Source organism: Sorex araneus, chromosome X, assembly GCF_027595985.1.
Source record: "Sorex araneus isolate mSorAra2 chromosome X, mSorAra2.pri, whole genome shotgun sequence".
Lineage (NCBI taxonomy): Eukaryota > Metazoa > Chordata > Mammalia > Eulipotyphla > Soricidae > Sorex > Sorex araneus.
The window spans coordinates 350,511,124-350,530,658 of NC_073313.1; the positions used below are offsets into that span (position 1 = coordinate 350,511,124).

General features: G+C 41.3%; 1 protein-coding gene across 1 annotated transcript in view; it reads right to left on the minus strand.

The window, feature by feature from the left end:
- The window catches only part of NBAS (NBAS subunit of NRZ tethering complex), a 388,118-nt gene that overhangs the window by 340,064 nt on the left and 28,519 nt on the right, over nt 1-19,535 (minus strand). Inside the window, exons 7-9 of the mRNA XM_055121563.1 lie at nt 19,059-19,192; nt 16,728-16,861; nt 11,567-11,665 (exon numbers count right to left, since the gene is read on the minus strand). Of these exons, the coding sequence (XP_054977538.1) occupies nt 11,567-11,665; nt 16,728-16,861; nt 19,059-19,192 (367 nt within the window). The remainder of the gene's footprint in view (nt 1-11,566; nt 11,666-16,727; nt 16,862-19,058; nt 19,193-19,535) is intronic.

Sequence of the window (19,535 nt, forward strand, 5' to 3'; positions counted from 1 at the left end):
GAATTAGGAAGACAGAGATTCAGAATGGTAGCATCTAATAATCAGTGAATGCTCTAAATTATCTTTTTTATCATCTTAATTTCAACTTAAGTCAATTCCCAATTGACAAAGTGCCTAAAACTTGCAGAGTACTGTTACCATTGTAGGAAATATGTATACTGAAACTACTTTTTCTGCCTTAGGAAATTTACCACCCTTTGTGTTAAAATGATACAATTTAACCTACCAAACGGAAAATTTGTTGTGAGCATTATAATCATATCGTTGTTCAGTCTGGACTATTAAATTTTAATTCTTTCAACACCAGGCTTCTATTTGTTTACTCAAATATTTATTGTGAATCCATGCCCGGTTCTAAAAACTTAAAACAGCTGCAAATAAAACAAGTTCTTGCTCTTTTAGAGTTTAAATTCTAATGTATCTGTATTATTTTAATCCCTTTTTCACATTTTTTTTAAACAACTGAATATAAATGGTGACAGGTATTCATGCAAATCACTCTGATGAGCACTGATGATACAGTGCAACACCGGGGTCATCACCTTCCGGGATAAATTACTGTCTGTTGAATAAATTAATGTATTCTTTCTAACCAACATAAAGATGGAGTTTAAAGGGTCAGCTCAACCAAACATTACAGAACTGATAGATGAAAAAACAAGAAGCACATTCCAGGCAGAAAAAAAAAATGTGAAAAGCATGATGTCTTTCAAGAACAGATTTTGAGAAACCCAGAAATTTTCCTATGTCTAGAGTTACACAGAGCAGCATTAGTCAAGTGGGAGCCACAGAGTTCTTTGTTGGCCCCTAGAACAGTCCAATGGGGCCACAGTGAAAATCACAAAGGGGTGTGGGGGGCCACTATGGCACAAGTCGAGAGCATGAACCAGGAGGACAGGGAGGTCACAGAGAGCAAACAAGGTCAGAAAGGAGACATGATCAGAAAAAGACCTAGAAAGGCTAAACCATAATTTCTCATCGACTGAATTTTTAAAGAACGGTTAAATAAATTCTAAAAAAAAAAAGAAACAGAAAGGGAGTCAGCACACAACGGGCCCCGATCAAACCCAAACTCCCTATCTATTCTTATAAATCAAGCTTTAGTGGAACACAGTTACTCATTTAAATACGAGATCCCCCAACTCAAGTACAAATTCACATTCAGAGGCTGATCACCTGCATCACAGTCAAGTATGGTTCAAAAATATTACCTTAATAACATATTCTGAAACAGAGACCACATTCGTCTTTAGTTTCAGCACACTGGTATAAATTCTCTTTCAGATTAGTGTCACTGCTAGCCTCTTAATGTGTCTAATTTAGAAACTAATATTTATCATACATGTGTACACAAAGGGAAAAATACAGCCCATTTAAAGTTTAATAGTATTCACACTGGGGCTGGAGCGATAGCACAGCCGGGTGGGGCATTTGCCTTGCACACGGCCAACCTGGGTTTGATTCCCAGCATCCCATATGGTTCCCCGAGCACCACCAGGAGTAATTCCTGAGTACAGACCCAGGAGTAACCCCTGTGTATTGCCAGGTGTGACCCAAAAAAGAAAAAAACAAGTATCCACAGCTACAGATGTCCACTGGAACATAACCACATAGATAAATAGAGAACACTATGTTGTCTATGTCTATTTTCATACTACAACAGAGAAGATGACTTATTCCAACAGAACCGTCTAGCCCTTTACCAAAAAAAAAAAGTGTTGAGATTTGGCCTACAGAAATAAAAAAAAGAAAAAAGAAAGAAAGAAAACAGAAAATCTCTAAAGTTTACAAAGGCTATTTTTCTGGCCTACAAGACCTAACAATATTTATTCTTATTCCTCATTACTACAATGCCAACGGCAAGATCATCTTATTCATTTTATTTAATCTCCCAGAGCTTTAGCTTTACCACAAGGTTTCTCAAGGTTGGGAGAAAGAGATTAAGGTTGGGATAAGAATCCCCCATTTCGGGCCACACGTGTGCAGCCTCTCTGCAGCTGCACGAGCATGGTTCCAGAGGCCAGCTAAACTACTCTTGGTACCAGCAGCTCCTCGCAGAATGTCTCCAGACTGAGAACTAAGCTGCGGCCCCATGCCAGCCCAGGAGGGGAAAGGTTTTTCTCTCTCACCTTTTCCTTGCCGGGGGTGGTGGGGGAGGCATAGCGACTGCCATATTATGAGGACCACTAATGAGCGATATAAGCTTGCAATGATCCAATTTTTGGAAGAAATTTCCCCGGACTTAGATGCTGAAATACAAAAATCCAAAACCGCAGGGCCGCGACCTCATATCTCTTCACAACAGGTCTGACTCTAGAGGGGAACTCCTAACAATAATAGTGAGTTTTTTGTTGAAATATTTAATGTAACCAAAGTAAAGAGAAAGTAAAGTGAAATTTATCAGTTACCCAGGCAGAGGGTGGGAGGTGGGGGGGGAGGGATGGGAGGTATGGAGGTATACTGGGTTTTTTTGTGTGTGTGGTAGAATATGGGCACTGGTGAAGGGATGGTTGTTTCAGCATTGTATAACTGAGACTTAAGCCTGAAAGCATTGTAATTTTCCACATGGTGATTCAATAAAAAAAAATAAATTAAATTTAAAAAAAAAAAAAGAATCTATTAACAAAATAGATCCTAGGATTTCACCTCACACCTTCACCTGATCAAGCCTTTGAGAATAGACTTTGGGGGTACAATTTTTTTTTAATTCTTGGTAGATTATCCTGTTATCCATACCTTATAAAGAAACATCAGCATCATAAATAGAGTACCAAGAAAAATACTTATGAATAGATTGATTTAGATTGCTTGGATGTCCAATCCCCAGTTTCCTTCCTTCAACACACAACTGCTGCCAAAGATCAATATCTGAAGACCAGTCCTGAGGATGAATTTAAACAACTCTATGACAAAAGCACAAAAAGTTCAGCATCCCCATGTGGTCCTTTTCATATCTACCATGTTTCCAAATTTCAGAATTGTTCGGACTCTGAACAATTATATAATGTGAGAAAACATTTTCTCACATTATATTTCAATAAGAGTAGGTTCTGAAATCTTGCTCAAACTTCTCTTATGAAAGTTTTATCTTTGAGTTCCAGACCCTCAACAATGAAGTCTGAAGTTTTCCCAGTAACAGCTCTGCTAATGAGCCATTTCATAATGCCTCTGCCAAATTCCCTATTATAGTTTACTATTTTCCTGCTAGATGTCACCTAATAACCTAGACTAATTCTCCTGTGTACTTGAGCAGAGTATTAAAACACCATTTATTGTCTGTGCCCAGTGAAATGACACAACATGAGAAGAAAAAAAAGAGGGGAGGGCTGGAGCGATAGCACAGCGGGTAGGGTATTTGCCTTGCATGCGGCTGACCCAGGTTCAATTCTCAGCATCCCATATGGTCCCCCAAACACCACCAGGAGTAATTCCTGAGTGCATGAGCTAGGAGGAACACCTGAGCATCGCTGGGTATGACCCAAAAAACAAAAGAAAAAATCGGGGGGGGGGTACTTCTTTTGATGTTATATATTATACATACCACCATCATGAATAAAATACAGGTCCCTGTCCCCTAATCCATAAACAGTCTCTCTAATCAGGGGTTTTTATCTATTTTTCTATATAATATAGTTAAAGCATCATTCCTTTCTTCCTATAAATTGAACTAAAAACAAAAATCTGTTGTCTTCTTTCAACTCTCTTCTCCCCAGAGGGAGCTACAATAGCATCAGTACAATAAGAAGAAATTCAATCTGGCCCAAGTAGGGGCGGGGGAAAGGTGAATTTTAGTCAAAGAAGAAAATATCTTGCTTACTATTAATGAAATTCATGAATATACAAAGCTGTATCAAACTAAACAATAAACAAAATGTTCTGGGGGAAACAGGTTATTGGTTTGGTGATTGATAAACCAGATGAACAAATTTATCTATAAAAGTCTTGAAACATCCAAAGGACTGTTACAAATTAAATGAGGCCCTCCTCAAAAAGAATGTAGAAAGCAGTGATAAATAGGCTAAAGTTAACTCCCAAGTAATATTTCAAAGCAAAGGGCAAAAAAATTCAACTACTAAGCATTTTTTATCCTACTTATGAGTCAGTCAGCTTAAGACAAAGATACGTCTGAGTCATACATATCTGCTTATCAAAAATGTATTTTAGGGCCAGAGAAATAATACAGCAGATAAGGTGATTGATTGCCTTGTGTACAGCCAGCCCAATTCGATCCCCAACACCACCAGGAGTAATCCCTCATACAGAGCTGGGAGTAAGCCCTAAGCACAGACAGGTGTTGTCCCCCAGCACCAAAAAAAAAAAGAATTTTTTTTTTGTTCCTTCCAGTTAAGGTGGCAAGTTGTAGTAAAGATAGTTTTACCATTCTTTCTAAAAAAAAAGAATTTTTTTAAATATTCTGGATGAAAGCATCATAGATTGCATCCGTACCCCTCCCACCAAAATTAAAACCCTTGTGACCTGCAAAAAAAAAAAAATCATTATACTGTAAGCTCAGCAAATCCCTTATTCACATCTTAGGGCATATGTAGTTCCGGTGACCACGGGGACCCCGTGAATATGGAAAATGTCCATTAGTCTAGGGCAACAGATGCTCACAGACATGCACAGGCAGCTTGGCCAAAACCAAGCCGCCCGCAGAGGCCACAGACTCGTGGTCATGACAAAATTTATTAGGAAAAGCAATGGTTAAGTAGAGGCTGAGGGAATGCGCCTACATGCACTGACACACAGGTGGCGGAGGGAGATCGCGTCCTTGAGGCTCTAAGGCAGCGGAAGGTTGAAGTAATGCTGACACCCAGTGATGTGTGTTTCCCAGTTCTCAAACCATCGCTGCCTGCCATCAAGACCAATTAATCCTTGTCATTCTTAGAAATGTCAGATTTCCCCAGCAACAGGCCGGTTCCCAGAGCCGGCAACACCGAGGGCATTCCCTACAGGCCCAGCGACCTCTAGCGGTCAAGGGCTGTGCCAGGGAGGCCTCCAACGGGAATACACTTCTAATAAGGCAATGCAGCTTTCTCTACCGTCCACACTATCTCTTCACTCCCCTTCAAGAGCTAAACCTGAACCTAGGGAAAGAAAAACTGTCTCACAATGGAGGAGTGAGAAATTAAGAGGCAAAATGAAAAAGTTCTTAAAATAATGTCAACTTGGTTACAGACATTCAGACTCTGAAGGGGAAGACTGCACGTGAATGCCTCAAGCGCCAACTCTCCCTAAATTATCAAAGGCGAACCGCATTTGCACAGTAGTAAGAGACCAGCAGTGATCATGAAGATGATGTCTTCATAAAATTATTAATCATATCTAGAGTTCATGAAAAATTTCCTAGTGTGATTTATGCCTGTTTATCCAGCAGCTATCACAGACTAATTTTTCACGATGTCAGTGGCCTGATTCTCACAGAATACACCTGACCTTAGGAAGCAAAGAGAAAGATGGGCTACTGTGTAGCAATGTAACAGGTACTAAAGTTCACTGACTGGTTTTCAGAAGTACCTTAAAGATCTAAGGGCAATATGCACCTCACAGGGAGACAAAATTTGCTCATGCTCAAAATCTGAACAAAATTTTAAGGCAGGGAACTCTCAATACAGCCTTCACAGATGAAATTTAAATATTGGTGAAACTAACCTCCATTTTCCTAAACAAGAGTGACACATTAAGAAAAGAGTGTGACTTCTCTGCATCTCTACTGAACACCCTTGTGCCCAAGACTGTTTTTATTTCATTTCAGGGTCTGTTATCATCCATGAAGGGGCAGCTGTGCCCTCATTCACACACAAATTTTAAACTCCTACTAAGTACCATCTCCATACTTGGAATATTCTTTCCCATACAAAGGGCTCTACTTATTTTAAAGGCTTACGGTTTTACTGAAGGCTAATCAGAATCCCACATAACTGCCAAACCGTTACACATAAAACCATTTATCATGTTAGCATGCCATTCCTTCAAGATATTCCCCCTCTTTCCTAAAGTGAACAGTAAGAAAACAGTTACTTCACCTTTCAGCCACTCATTCATATTTGACTATAATCTTACTTTCAGGAAAGAAAACATTGTATTACAATAAAAATGTCTAATGATTTCTATAAATTTTCCTCAAGTTCTTCATACAGAATCTGTATTTAGCCTAAAAAGAAAAAAAAATTTTAAACATTCAAATGCGTGGATTTTCCTTTGCACAATCATGACATCCACCAGTAGTCAGCCAGGATTTCCCCCATAATCTGCAGGGGAGAAAAATGAGTATCTTTTTTTAACAAAAACCTGGGCATCTTTTAAACACAGAGATAAGTGCATTTAAATGAAAGCATATTTAAAGGATATTTTTGCTTTCTTATTAATTACATCTTTGTTAGTTTTGTTAGGGTCTGATTTACATTCCATTAAGGGAGATATTCAGGGGCAATGGAAATATTCTAAAATCGTAGCAGTGATTGTCAACTCTATATATTCACTACAATTCACTAAATTATACAAATAAAACATCTCAGAGTCTTCAGTGATTATGAGAATGAGTGGTGACTTCTCAAACGGATCCAAGAAAGAAGGTACGTCTTGATTTTTTTTTGTATTTCCTGAAATGAGGTATAAAAAATTTTATCTTTCAATATTCATTATCTATATGTCGCTAATAAGTTACTATTGAAGACTAAAGACTGAGCACACTAATATTTTGACTATCTAAATTTACAAGATTAAGAACAGAACCTATGTATGAATCTATAGACCTAAGGTAATGTACCATTTACAACACATATATAGATAATCTCGGTTTATCTGCTAGTAGGTGATTCCTAAACTACACTGTGAATGTCCTTATCTGCTAGTAGGTGATTCCCAAACTACACTGTACCCAGCTAAAAGGTAGGCCCTACCACTGAATCTATACCACCGAGTATGCACACATCTATAATAAAGGTTTAAGGCTATCCCTTCTAAGAATGAGGAGAAGATAAGATAAGACCCTCTTGCTGGAATGAGGGTCAGCTCTAAGCCAAAATTAACAAAATTAAAAGAATAATTTTAAAAAAGAAAGAAAGAAAAGCAAGGCATAGAAGTGTTAGGTGGGTGAAGGAGAAGCAGAATAGGGATATAAGATACCCCTATGCTGTTAAAATACATTTCCTAGGCTACAAGTTACGATACATTATGAAGAAATAGTCAAAATCAGCAAATTCATAGAGCATATTCCAAAGCTTCTCAATTAATTTTTGTTTCATATTACTCAATTTACCACTTCAATTTCTTCCCTTCAATCGTGCTCACAGCATCGGACATTACAATGAATTTCATAAAATCCTGAGTTTGTATATTACCAATTTATCCCCACCCCACTCTGGCTGATTTATTTCACATTTATAAAATTCTTGTGGGTGATAAATATCACATGCTCACATTACTAGGGAAACTGAAAATAAATAAAACTGTGATGAATATTTCAGCTTCTTTCATTTAAAAAAAAGACGACATAATGGAAAATATAAACAACCTAGCAGTATTTTTGTCATGCACAACAGGGCATTTACACAGACTCCTTGCTTTATAACCATTTTCATTCAGAAAACTTAATGCAGTCATCCATCTCCAACTTGATTGCTTTTCAAGAGTTGCATATGATTGCAGAACCAACAAGAAGTTTTCTTTCTGTCATTTGTTAATATATTTATTTCCAACATTTTTATGAAAGACACACCCCCTCAAAAAAAAAAAACACTTTCCTTTGCTTAAATACTAAATCAAAAAATAGAAATTCCTAAGGGCAGTAAATGTGGTTTTGGCCTATTAAAAATTGTTCTCACGTTACAAAATTTTAAACCTATGGTCCCAAGTGAAACCTATTTATCCTCCTGAAACACTGGCTAGGAAAGAGTAATCAAATAGTGACTCTTATAATACATCAGTACAAAAGTGGAGTGGCTATAAACTAAATAAAGAAAAAAAAAACCCCACAGAGGATTATGATATAAAATACACATATAAAATGCACAGAGAATTACGATATGAAATACAGATATTTTAAAAGGGACATTAAGATAAAAACAGAAACATAAGAAATAAAGAATATAGCAAATGAGAAGCAAAACAGAAGAGAAAAAACCAAAGGAAGAAACAGTATCTTTTATTCTCCACTCAATAAATTAAAAGTTACTTGTCGGAGGAAAACCCAGAGAAAGAGGAATCCACCAAAGAACAGAGCTCTGATACTAGATGCTGGTGCACTTATAAAGACCTAAGCCGGGGCTGGAGCGATAGCACAGCGGGTAGGGCATTTGCCTTGCACGCGGCCGACCCGGGTTCGATTCCCAGCATCCCATATGGTCCCCTGAGCACCGCCAGGGGTAATTCCTGAGTGAAGAGCCAGGAGTAACCCCTGTGCATCGCCGGATGTGACCCAAAAACCAAAAAAAAAAAAAAAAGTCCAAAGAATGATGAACTGATTCCAGCACCCACACCCCCCACCCTACGCCCCACCCCGTAAGAGGGTGGTAGGCCAAGTGACCTCAGAAACTGCACGGCAGCCAAGCCACAGAGAGCACTTGCAACTTTCCCAAAACACACTGTGGATTCTTCCTTCTGTCACTGTCCACACTAATACTCTGTCTCCTGCTCTGACGCCCCACTGGCGCAACCTCCACCTGTCGCGCTCAAGCGGTATCCTGGAGGGGAAGAGCCAGGGAACAGCCAGAGAGACACTGGGAAAGCCTTCCTATTCAATCTACCTGTTACACACAGTTCCTCTTAAAAACCGCAGGCAGGGTGCGGCGTTGGGGAGACTCACCTCAGTGGTACGGTCCGAGGCCACGCCATGAGATACTACACCCAGCAAGATTCAGTGTAAAGCTCAGGCCAGCGGGGCAGCGCTGGGGGCTCACGTGGTGCCAGGGAGCCAGCTGAGGGCTTCATGTACACTTGGTATACAGTCCATCTCTCTGAGTTAGTTACCTCCCCATGAAAGAGCGCACACACTTTTGAAGGGACAACAGACTTCTTAATTCTTAATTCTGTAAGTGTGGTCTTCCGTCGCCAGCTCAGGCCCACAGGTGCAGACAGCTGAAAAGCACTGGTCCTCTACCCTGGTGATTACTGTCAGTCTGTGCATCAACATGCAGGACTGTACACACCGTGCCATCCCCAGGCAGAAAGGGCTGAAAGATGCTGCTTTGCTGCAAAACTAAGCTGAACTAAGACCAAAGAAAGGCACTGGGAGAGCAAAAGGCAAACCTCACTTAAACATGTGCCAAAGAAGGTAGATGTAAAGACTTTTTTTAAAAAATATATTACTCAACAAAAATCAAATCAGCAACTGGAATATAATGAGTGCAACAGATATACTTACTACCTATGGCAAAATTCACAACAGAAAGTTGGGTGTGCCAATGCAAACTTTAGCAGTGACATTTAAATTCAAGATAAAGCAAAACTATGGCAGAAAAAGAAAGCATCTGAAATATAAAGCAACCATTAACAGGCCCATACACTGAATACAATGCAACGCCTGCATACATTTCTGTAGGATAACGTGGGTTTGTCCTTTCTGCCTTGCCACAGGAAGCTGAGGTTTACTGGGATACTCCTATCACAGTGCTCCCATTCCTCTGTGTTTATTTGTTAACTTCTTTCCTTGTGCTCTGTTGACTTGTAAATATTGTTTTTCTCTTCTCTTTAAGTCCTTTGCATAGCTAATTCAGAGCAATGTCCTTTTATGGGCACAAGATGACAGTTAATGCTATGCTTTTGTAACTGTCACTGTCATCCCATTGCTCATCAATTTGCTCGAGCGGGCACCAGTAAAGTCTCTCATTGTGAGACTTATTGTTACTGTTTTGGGCATATCCAATATGCCACGGGTAGCTTGCCAGGCTCTGCCGTGCGGGCGCAATACTCTTGGTAGCTTGCCGGGCTCTCCAAGAGGGGCGGAAGAATAGAACATCGGTCGGCCGCGTGAAAGGCGAACGCCCTACCGCTGTGCTATCACTCCATGCTTTTGTAACATGGGAGTTAACTGACTCTGAATGATATTTTCCTCCTGTGCATCTGTTCTCTCGACTTAAGCCTCAGTTACCCTAACTTCCTAGTACCCCCAAAAGCAAGGTCCCGACGAGGGACTAGATGGACCCAGGGCAAGCAGTGAGTTATGTGCAACCCTGGCATCGAGATGGGCCTGGCCAAAGTGCCATAAAGCTAAACTATAAGTTAAGAGCTTGGTCATGGACAAATTCTGTCATGATCCAAAAAGTAATAACTCCTGGACCCCCTCTCCCCGCCCACCGCCAGCCTCTCCACGCACCACTCTAACCAAGCACTCCCATAACCCACATAACTTGGACCTTGGACCGCCTTCTGCCCTTCTCGCCCCTTCTGAGAGAAATCTCACGCAGGCCCCGCCTACCCTGGGGTTTGCAAGCGCACCAGGACCCCCTCTTCCAAAAAGTAATAACTAGACTCGGACCCTGCTAGGGTTAGGAGTTAATCTGGCCAATGATTAATCTGGCCTGAGCACTGTAGTCTGAGTCTGTGGCAAGAAGCTCCCAGGAGAGCTGCCCTACAAGTTCAATGTATCTCTTACTGTGTCCATACAAAAATAACTAATACTAAGATGTTAATTAACATCTTAAAGAGAAGAGGAAGACCCTTGGGTGTAGCTTTGGCCCAGAGTGCTAGGGTGGAGGAGATGTGGAGAGATGAGAGTTGGAGGGGTTGGGAGACAGAGCAGGGAGCAAGATGGAACGCAGAGAGATGAGCAGGAGAGACAGGAGAAGACAGGAATGAGGGGCAGTGTGAGACTAGAACGGGGGGCTCAGAGAGACTGGAACAGGTGCGTGGAGAGAATGGGATAAACGGCAACTGATCAACCAACCGGCTTGGCCCTCGTTTCCTCCTCCATGTGCCCCACAGCACGGGCCACCCCAGCTGGGTGAGCAGCCTGAGGACCCCCGAACCTGGGTGGCGAGGGGGAGAGCCACAGGGGCCTCCCTGGCCTCCCCGAAGAATATACACATTTAAAAATGATTGCAGCACACACAGGGTCAGACAGGACAAGGCCTTGTCAACAGAGTACGTCTCTAAATGCAGAGCTCAAGCTGAATCTGTCTGCCTCACAACTGGATGCTCTTCCTAGTTAAGAGATCCAAAATCTAGTAGGACTAAAACTAAAGTAAATTTCGTCCTCAAGCAACAACATTAAAAGAGCAAAATCACTAGAAGTAGAAATGACAAAATTTCATTAGTTTTCTCAGCGGTGCTAAAAGACAGGTATCTATATTCATCTTATAGCTTAAATGCAAGATTCTAAGAGTTAAGAGATAAGCAGAAATTCCTCAAAGAATTTTCCCAGTGCCCAATCTGACTCCAGGTTGTTCAGTCAGCCAGATGAGCAGAAGAGTTCAAAAGATGACTACAACAGTATTACAAATATTTAAAATAATCACGCAAAAGAGAATAAAATAAAAATCCAAATTAAAAGTGGGCCATTTCATCTCTGAAATACAGATTTCTGCATCCCTCTAATTACAAAGTATACGTATAAAGTACGGCTTACCTATGTGCAGGATGGTAAATAGCTGTGTTGATTCCATGAGGATAATGACTGCTGAAGTTGAAAAAGTGACTCTCTTGATAGCTCTGATTTGTTCCAACACTAAATATAGGAAGGCACAGAGGGAAAAAAAATAACATTAAGTCACAGTGAGATACCACTAAGTTACCACTAAATACCCACTAAAATGTCTATAATTAAAAAGACTGATATCAAATATTGCTGACGATGTAAAACAACCAGACCCTGACACACTATTAGTTGAAAAACGAATGATAGAGTCACTTTGGATGAAGGTCTGGCAATTTCTTATAGATCTAAACTATATCTACTCAAAGATAGTTTAGATCTATAAGAAATTTTACTGAGATACTGACCCAAGAGAAATGAAAATGGACAAAAAGACTTGCATAAAAACGGTCAACGCTGCATAATTTATAGTAGACCAAAATGGGGAACTTAAAGCAGCTCACCAATAAAAGAACAAATAAAAGGCTCAGAAATTTAAAACAAAAAAACTCGTGAGTATTGTGGAATGAATGAAGGTCAGTATCCCCTCAATATCATCTTAGTCACACCCAGCATTGCTCAGGGGTTATGCCTGGCTCTGCACTCAGGAATTACTCCTGGCAGTGCTTGGGGGACCATATGGGATGCCGGGGATTGAACCCAGGTCAGCCGAGTGCAAGGCAAACGCCCTACCCGCTGTGCTATCACTCCGGCCCCTCATCTTAAAACCTTAATATCATCGTGATGGTATTTGGATGTGGATTATAAGAGAAATATGAGACTGTCCATTATAAGTACAGGAAAATGGAGAGATAGTACAATGGGTAAGGCACTTGCTTTGCATGCACCCAACTCTGGTTCAATCCCCAGCCCACAAATGATTCCGTGAGCTCCGCCAGGAGTGATCCCTGAGTGCAGAGCAGGGGTAAGTAGTCCCTGAGCACCACCAGGTGTGCCCTGCCCACCCCACCCACCCCCGGAAAAGAGAGAGAGAGAGAGAGAGAGAGAGAGAGAGAGAGAGAGAGAGAGAGAGAGAGAGAGAGAGAGAGAGAGAGAGAGAGAGATTTCATCACTCAGATGACCAAAATATATTTTCCTTTCATATTTGTTTTTTATCTACTTTTGCTGGCTTGAAATTTTCTAAGTGTTGAGAGTATTGAAGTGTTGCCTGTTGTGTCATGATACAGCCTTTGGGAAACACCCGCTGGCTGCCAGGGAAACCAACAAGCACGGAGAGCATCAGGTCCTGTGATCTCTCGGGAGGGGGCAGGAACTAGGAGGTTGGTTCAACTGCAAGTTGTGACTTAGTCTATCAGTCTGCCTGTAACGGAGCTACCTATGTCACTGGAAGGGCTCAGGGAGCCTCCAGGCTGGCAAACATGAGATCTGGGAGACACTGGAAAGTTCTGAGCCCTCCCTCCATACCTGCCCCATGCATCACTTCCCTTTGGTAGTCCCCTTTGTATCCAGTGGGTAGATGAGTTTCCTGAGTTCTGCGAATTTCTCAAGCAAATTCGCCAAACCTGAGGAGGGAATCTGGGATCCTCTGGCCTATAACCAGTTGGCCAGTACAGACAACAACCTAGACCTGGAACTGGTCCCTGAGATTTTTAAAACAAGGTTGTTGGAGCTTATCTGGGCTCGAAAGTGATGTCTGAAAATGAAAGGGGGCCTTAGGAAACAAAGGCCCCAACCTATAGAATATGCTGCTATCTGTATGCAGGCAGGGGTAGGAGTAAGTTGAATTTGGGGACACTGCTGGTGCCAGAGAATTCCTTATCAACATGGAAAGTCTTCAAAATACAGCCTCACAAAGGAACTGGGTCCAGGAATCCCATAGAGGAGGTAATTAGATTACGAGGATAGGACCCTCAGAATGGATTAGCTCCCTTAAAAGAGATAAGAGGCTCCTTCCTCCAGGTGAAGAAACAAAGAAAAACAGGCAATCCACAGTCCAGAACAGGGCATCAATAGATCACACCATGTTTACACCATTATCTCAGACTTCCAGCCTCCAGAACTATGAGAAATTAATTAGTCATTCTATTAAGCCACCTAGTTTACTGTGTTTTGTGACAGCACACTGAATTAAGAAACCTGAGATATATATTTCATAGGGTAAAATATTATCTATGAAAAGGAATAAAGTAGTGATGCATGTAAAAATGGGATGGATCTCAAACTATGTAGAATGAAAGACGGAAACAGGATATACTCCTATACAAACTATAGGAGTATAAGAAGGTGCATAACTAGAACAGGCAAGAAAGTATGGTTATGGGAAAAAAATTAAAGTAGCTGGTCTGTGAATAAGAATACAGAAATTTATTGAGCACAGATATGAGGGAATTGTCTAGCATAATGCTAATGTTCTGTGCCTTGATAAGGATTTGCACTGGTCAAAACCCACTGCCAGGTATAGATAAGATCTAGAACATGCAATTTTCTCAAAAGTAAAAACAAGCGGATCCACCCTGTGCCGACATTTAAGCACAGAGCCATGTGGGGACGCTACTTTCTGCCCCCGCACAAGATCGACCCCGGAGGCAACTGAACCACTTTGGACACGAGCGGCGCCCCCAAAATGCCTCCAAACTGTGTGCTCGGAGCTACTGGCCCAGGCGCCGCCAGCGAGTGATGCAATTACCAAAAGAATTTTCCCTGGACTTCATATAGAAATCCAAAACCTAATATCTCTTGATTGTCAGCAACGTGTAAATGTTCCTTTTTAGCAGGGCTTACCGTGGGGGGAAACTCCAAACAATAGTACTGAGTTTTTTGTTGAAGGGTAAAAGATTGTAGCGATAGAATTTTAGGCAGAATTTTCCCTGGACTTTATATAGAAACCCAAAACCGCGCAGCCGCTCCCACAGCCACGCAACCTAATGTCATCTAATCATCAGCAATATGAAATGGTTCCTTTGTAACGGGTTGGACTTTGGGGGGACCATAATAGGGTTAAAGTTTGTAGCGACGTGTAATTTCTGGCTGTACTTTCCCTGGACTTTATACAGAAATTCAAAGCCGCGAGGCCGCTGCCATGGCCACGCAACCTAATGTCATTTAATCATCACCAATATGAAATGGTTCCTTTTTAACGGGTCAGACCTTGGTGGGAAATCCTAACAAGAATAGTAAGTCTTTTGCTGAAATATTGAAGGCCACCAAAGTGGTAGCCATCTCTATAGACTGAACTAAGCCATATCCCCATGCCGGCTGAGAAGAAATATCCTTCTTTCTCGGGAAGAAACACAGCATGGCGTTAACCATAGTATGATGTCCATTAAGCTGACACGGACCTGGTGGCATGGAAATGGGATACAAGGAAATAAATTATTATGTACTTGGAACAGCGGGACGCTGGTGGAATCTCGAGCCGGGGATGATACCAGCGTATTACTTTTGGTTCCAGAAACTGCTTGCAGACATTCTACCAGACTACCAACTAAGCCAGAGCCCCACGCCGGCTGATGATGGGAAATAACCATCTTTTTCGGTTTTTTTTCCCTTTGTCAGGCAGCATGGTGATTACTAAACAGGCGTGAACTCGGTGGCGCGGGACAAGGGGGGAAAAAAATAGAAAAGTTATGTAACAAACAGCGGGACTTAATATCTCTACATTCTCAGCAATGGAGAGCCATCAAATGCTTCCTTGACAGTAGGACTGTCTTTTCTTTTTTGGGGGGAAACCCTAGCAACAATAGTGAGTTATGTGTTGAAACATGGAATGTAACCAAGAAAAAGCATAAATGAAGTGAAACTTATCACTTATAAGGGCGGGGACTGGGGGGCGGGAGGGGGCGGGAGGGGGCGGGAGGTATAATGGGGTAGTTGGTGATGGAATATGGGCACTGGTGAAGGGAAGGATGTTTGAGTATTGTATAACTGACATAATCCTGAGAACTATGTAACCCTCCACATGGTGATTTTCAATAAAATTTAAATTAAAAAAAAAAAAGATCTCCCCACAAAGACATCCGAGAAGATGAGGAGCCCCAAGGACAGCCGCCAATCACAGCCACTGCTCTGGTTTGAAATCTAAGTCAGTCGCGCTGCTTGTAATTTCCTGCACTCTTCATTAAAATGAATGATGAAACGCACTGACCTTCACTATTATTATTAATATCACCTTGAAGGGTGATTTATCTTAGGGGGAGGGAGACAATGGCTCACTTGTTAAGAGATAATAATAAAAAATAATAAAAATTTCCAATAATTTCAAAACTAAAATTTTTAAGATCATTTAAAAGACATAATACACCTTCTCCGGATGGAACCCCGGCGCCACTGAGCAGCAACTAACACGGCTCCAGGATTCGGGACTGGGACAGATCTGAGCTAATGCGGTCGCTAATGCGGCCGCGCGACCTTTTCTAAAACCTGTAAACATACAATCTTTGAATGGAAAACTAATTATCAAATGCCTCCTTATTAGGGCTATCTTGTTTGGGGATATAACTCCCACAACAATAGTGAGTTTTGTGTTGAAATATGGAACGTAATCAAGGCGAAGAGAAAATAAAGTGAGGTTCATCAGTTATACAGTTGGGGTGGGGGCGGGGGGCATACCGGGGATTTTGGTGGTGGTATATGGGCACTGGTGAAGGGATGGTGTTTGAATACGGTATAACTGAGACATAAACCTGAGAACTCTGTATAAAAAAAAAATAAAAAGAAAGAGAAAGTTTTAAAAAATAAATAAATAAATAAAAGATCTCTTATGTTCATGAATTGAAAAAATAAATAAATAAATAAAAGACATAATAAAAAGATCAGTGTTTAGTTAAAAAAAAAAAGTAAAAACAAAACAAATAATGAAGTTTCTGATTCACTGAATAATGAAATAACTTCAATTAACAATGCTCATACTAAAGTACAAATAGTTTGAAATACATTTTTAAAATGAGGTTAATGGCCAGAGAGAGGAGTGTCCTAAGAGATGGCTACCAGAAACAGGGCATCACAAGTATAAGAACATGCCACTGACAGGTTAGTGGGAGTACGTGAGTGTTCACTACACCGTTTTTAGCCTTTCTATTATATTACAACTATTCATAGCAAAATACTGAAAGAAAGAGAATTAACAAACAATCTGACCCCAGTGGAATAACTATCATTTCAAATAGAATTTCCCCAAAGAAAGTGTATTTTTTACCTTACAAGGTAACTTCTAAGTTCTCCTCGGTAATTGATGACCAAGAGTTCAGCAGACCACTGTGCACTTGCTTTATACTCTAAAAATATCAACCCAGCAATGGCATAGCTCAGATCACCTGGTAAACTAGATGCCTGTGGAAGAGGGAGGAAATTAGGTGACAAAAGGAAGACCAGGTAGAAACTAACACTTAAAGCAATTTATAATTGGAGGATAGCCACAACACTGATCCACCTTCAATAACAGAATCCCAACATTAATCAGTATACTGGGGGCTGGAGCAATAGCACAGTGTGTAGGGTGTTTGCCTTGCACGAGGCCGACCTGGGTTCGATTCCTAGCACCCCAAAACTAAATAAATTCATTAATAAAACACTGTACCTGTATATGGCTCCTGAACCTTTGAAACGGGGTCCATCTGATATACCACAAACAGGGGCCTGGGAGCCAGGAAGGCAGGTAGGCCAGTTGCCTTGCACATGGCCAGCCCAGGTCGGTCCCTAGCGCCCCTTATGGTCCCCAGAGTCCCACCAGGAGTAATCACCGAGCACAGAGACAAGAGTAAGCCCTGAGCACAGCCAGGTGTGAACCCAAAACAAGACAAAATAAAGCAAAAGGGAAGAAGGATATAGTAAAAAAAATAGAAATCCAGGAGTCTCAAAGATAGTCACGGGTTATGGTGTTTGCCCTGCAACCCACCCAGCCCAGTTTGAATCCCCAGTACCACATATAACCCTCGAGCACTGGCAGGGTCACCCCGAGCACAGAGCCAGGAACAGCCAATGAGCACGTCTCCTCCCTCCAAAACCACACACAGAATTACAGAAGCTTAAGACTAAGAAATGTGAAATATCCCAGTAGTTATACAATGTTTACACATTAATATGACATTCTGGATATGATGGATTACCTAATAATGAATTTTTTTTTATTTAATGTAAAATGGAACATTACATCTCACCTAGTAATTCTTAAATACGGTTATTACAAAATCTTTAATTACATCTATAATTACATATACTGTCTACATTACATTTCTTTCCATTTATTTCTAGGGGCAGAGGGTTTTGCCACAACTGGCAGTGCTCGGAGAGTACTCCTGATTCTGTGCGCAGGCATCCCTCCTGACTGGCACAGGGGACCACATGTGGTGCCAGGAATAAAATTGGCATCAACTGCGTGCAAGTAAGGCAAGTGTCATAGCCCCAAAATTCATTTCTATTGGACAGTGATATTGTAGAAAATAATAACCCAAACAATGTTAGCTTGGTTCCCCAGGACATCCAGAAGCCAAGGCCTTTTTTCAAGTTTGACACTCTTTACTTCTGCACAAAAATCTTTCTCTATAGCATTAGTTCTAATCTCTAGATTATCAGAATCCTCTGAAAAATCTGCAAACACTCCTAAGACCCAGGGCCCAGTTCAATCAATTCAAACTTTTTCTAAGTGGAGTTTGAGCCTGGGAGACCATAACCTGAGCTCTTTTATCCCTCGATAAAGTTTCCCAGGGGTTTTGTGTTCAGATCAATAAGAACTGAAGCCACTGTTCTAACTGCCTGTCTCCTGTTCACCTGCGAAGGCAGTGAACTTGGGAAAAGTCACGGGAAAAATCATCTAACTCTCAATTATTTCTCTAAACCATACAATGAGGTGAGTATAGGCCAATCTACTCAAATAACACAGAAGGTTGTTGTCACTAGTAAACAAGAATAGATATGTGTGTGTGTGTGTGTGTGTGTGTGTCACTCACAAAGCATAAAGCATCAAATACCGTTATTGCCACTATTTAATGTTTTCTCCAACCTCCCTGTCAATTTCTTTTATTTATTTATTTTTTTTGACAGGGGAAAGGGATTTTTGGGCCACACGCAGTAGTGCTCAGGGTCTACTCCTGGTTCTGTGCTCAAGGACAGCTCCTTGCCATCTCAGGGGACTATATGGGGTGACCAGGATCAAATCCATGGCAGGCACCTGCGAGGCAAGTGCTCCACCTGCTATACCATCACTCCAACCTCCTCTACCTGCCAAATTCTACCCCGCAAAGCTATTCCTGCTGTGGTGTCCCAGAGACTTCTTTTCCTCAGTGAAATTTTATACCATCTGTCTGAATGTCTAGTTAATATTCACTACCATGTTTTAAAAAATTAAACATAAATCAGGTGCTTCAAAATACGAATAATGAATATCTTGGGTGTTTAATCACAAACTAGATTCTTATCTTGTTATCTGAGCATGAAACCTTATTGGCTTGACTTGTATTTCCCGGCTCTTCACATTCATTTGTTTATGAAAATTAGCCCCCACACATCCTCAGTTCAAGTGTGTCCATACCGGGGTGATGATGAAGAGTTCACTTCCCATGAGGTCAAACACCCTCACAGTTCCTGTGCTTTCAGCATAGGCCAACAGGGTACAATCGTGACTCCAGGCTACTCGTCTCCACTGGGGCTTGGGGTCCTTGGGAACTAGAATGAAAAGAAGATGTGTGTAACAGCACATTGTGACGCTGGGTAACACAAGGACTGCAACAAAAATAAGCATTTATTAGAAAATGTGAGATTTTCCATTTCGCTATAACACGGATGAAAAGAGAAGGGTCATGCTCAGCAAGAACTGAGGACAAGAATTGAGTGTTAAAAGTAGGTAAAGGCGGGGGCTGGAGCAATAGCACAGAGGGTAGGGCGTTTGCTTTGCACTCGGCCGACCCAAATTTGATTCCCAGCATCCCATATGGTCCCCTGAGCACCGCCAGGGGTGATTCCTGAGTGAGGAGCCAGGAGTGACCCCCCCAAAAAAAAAGTAGGTAAA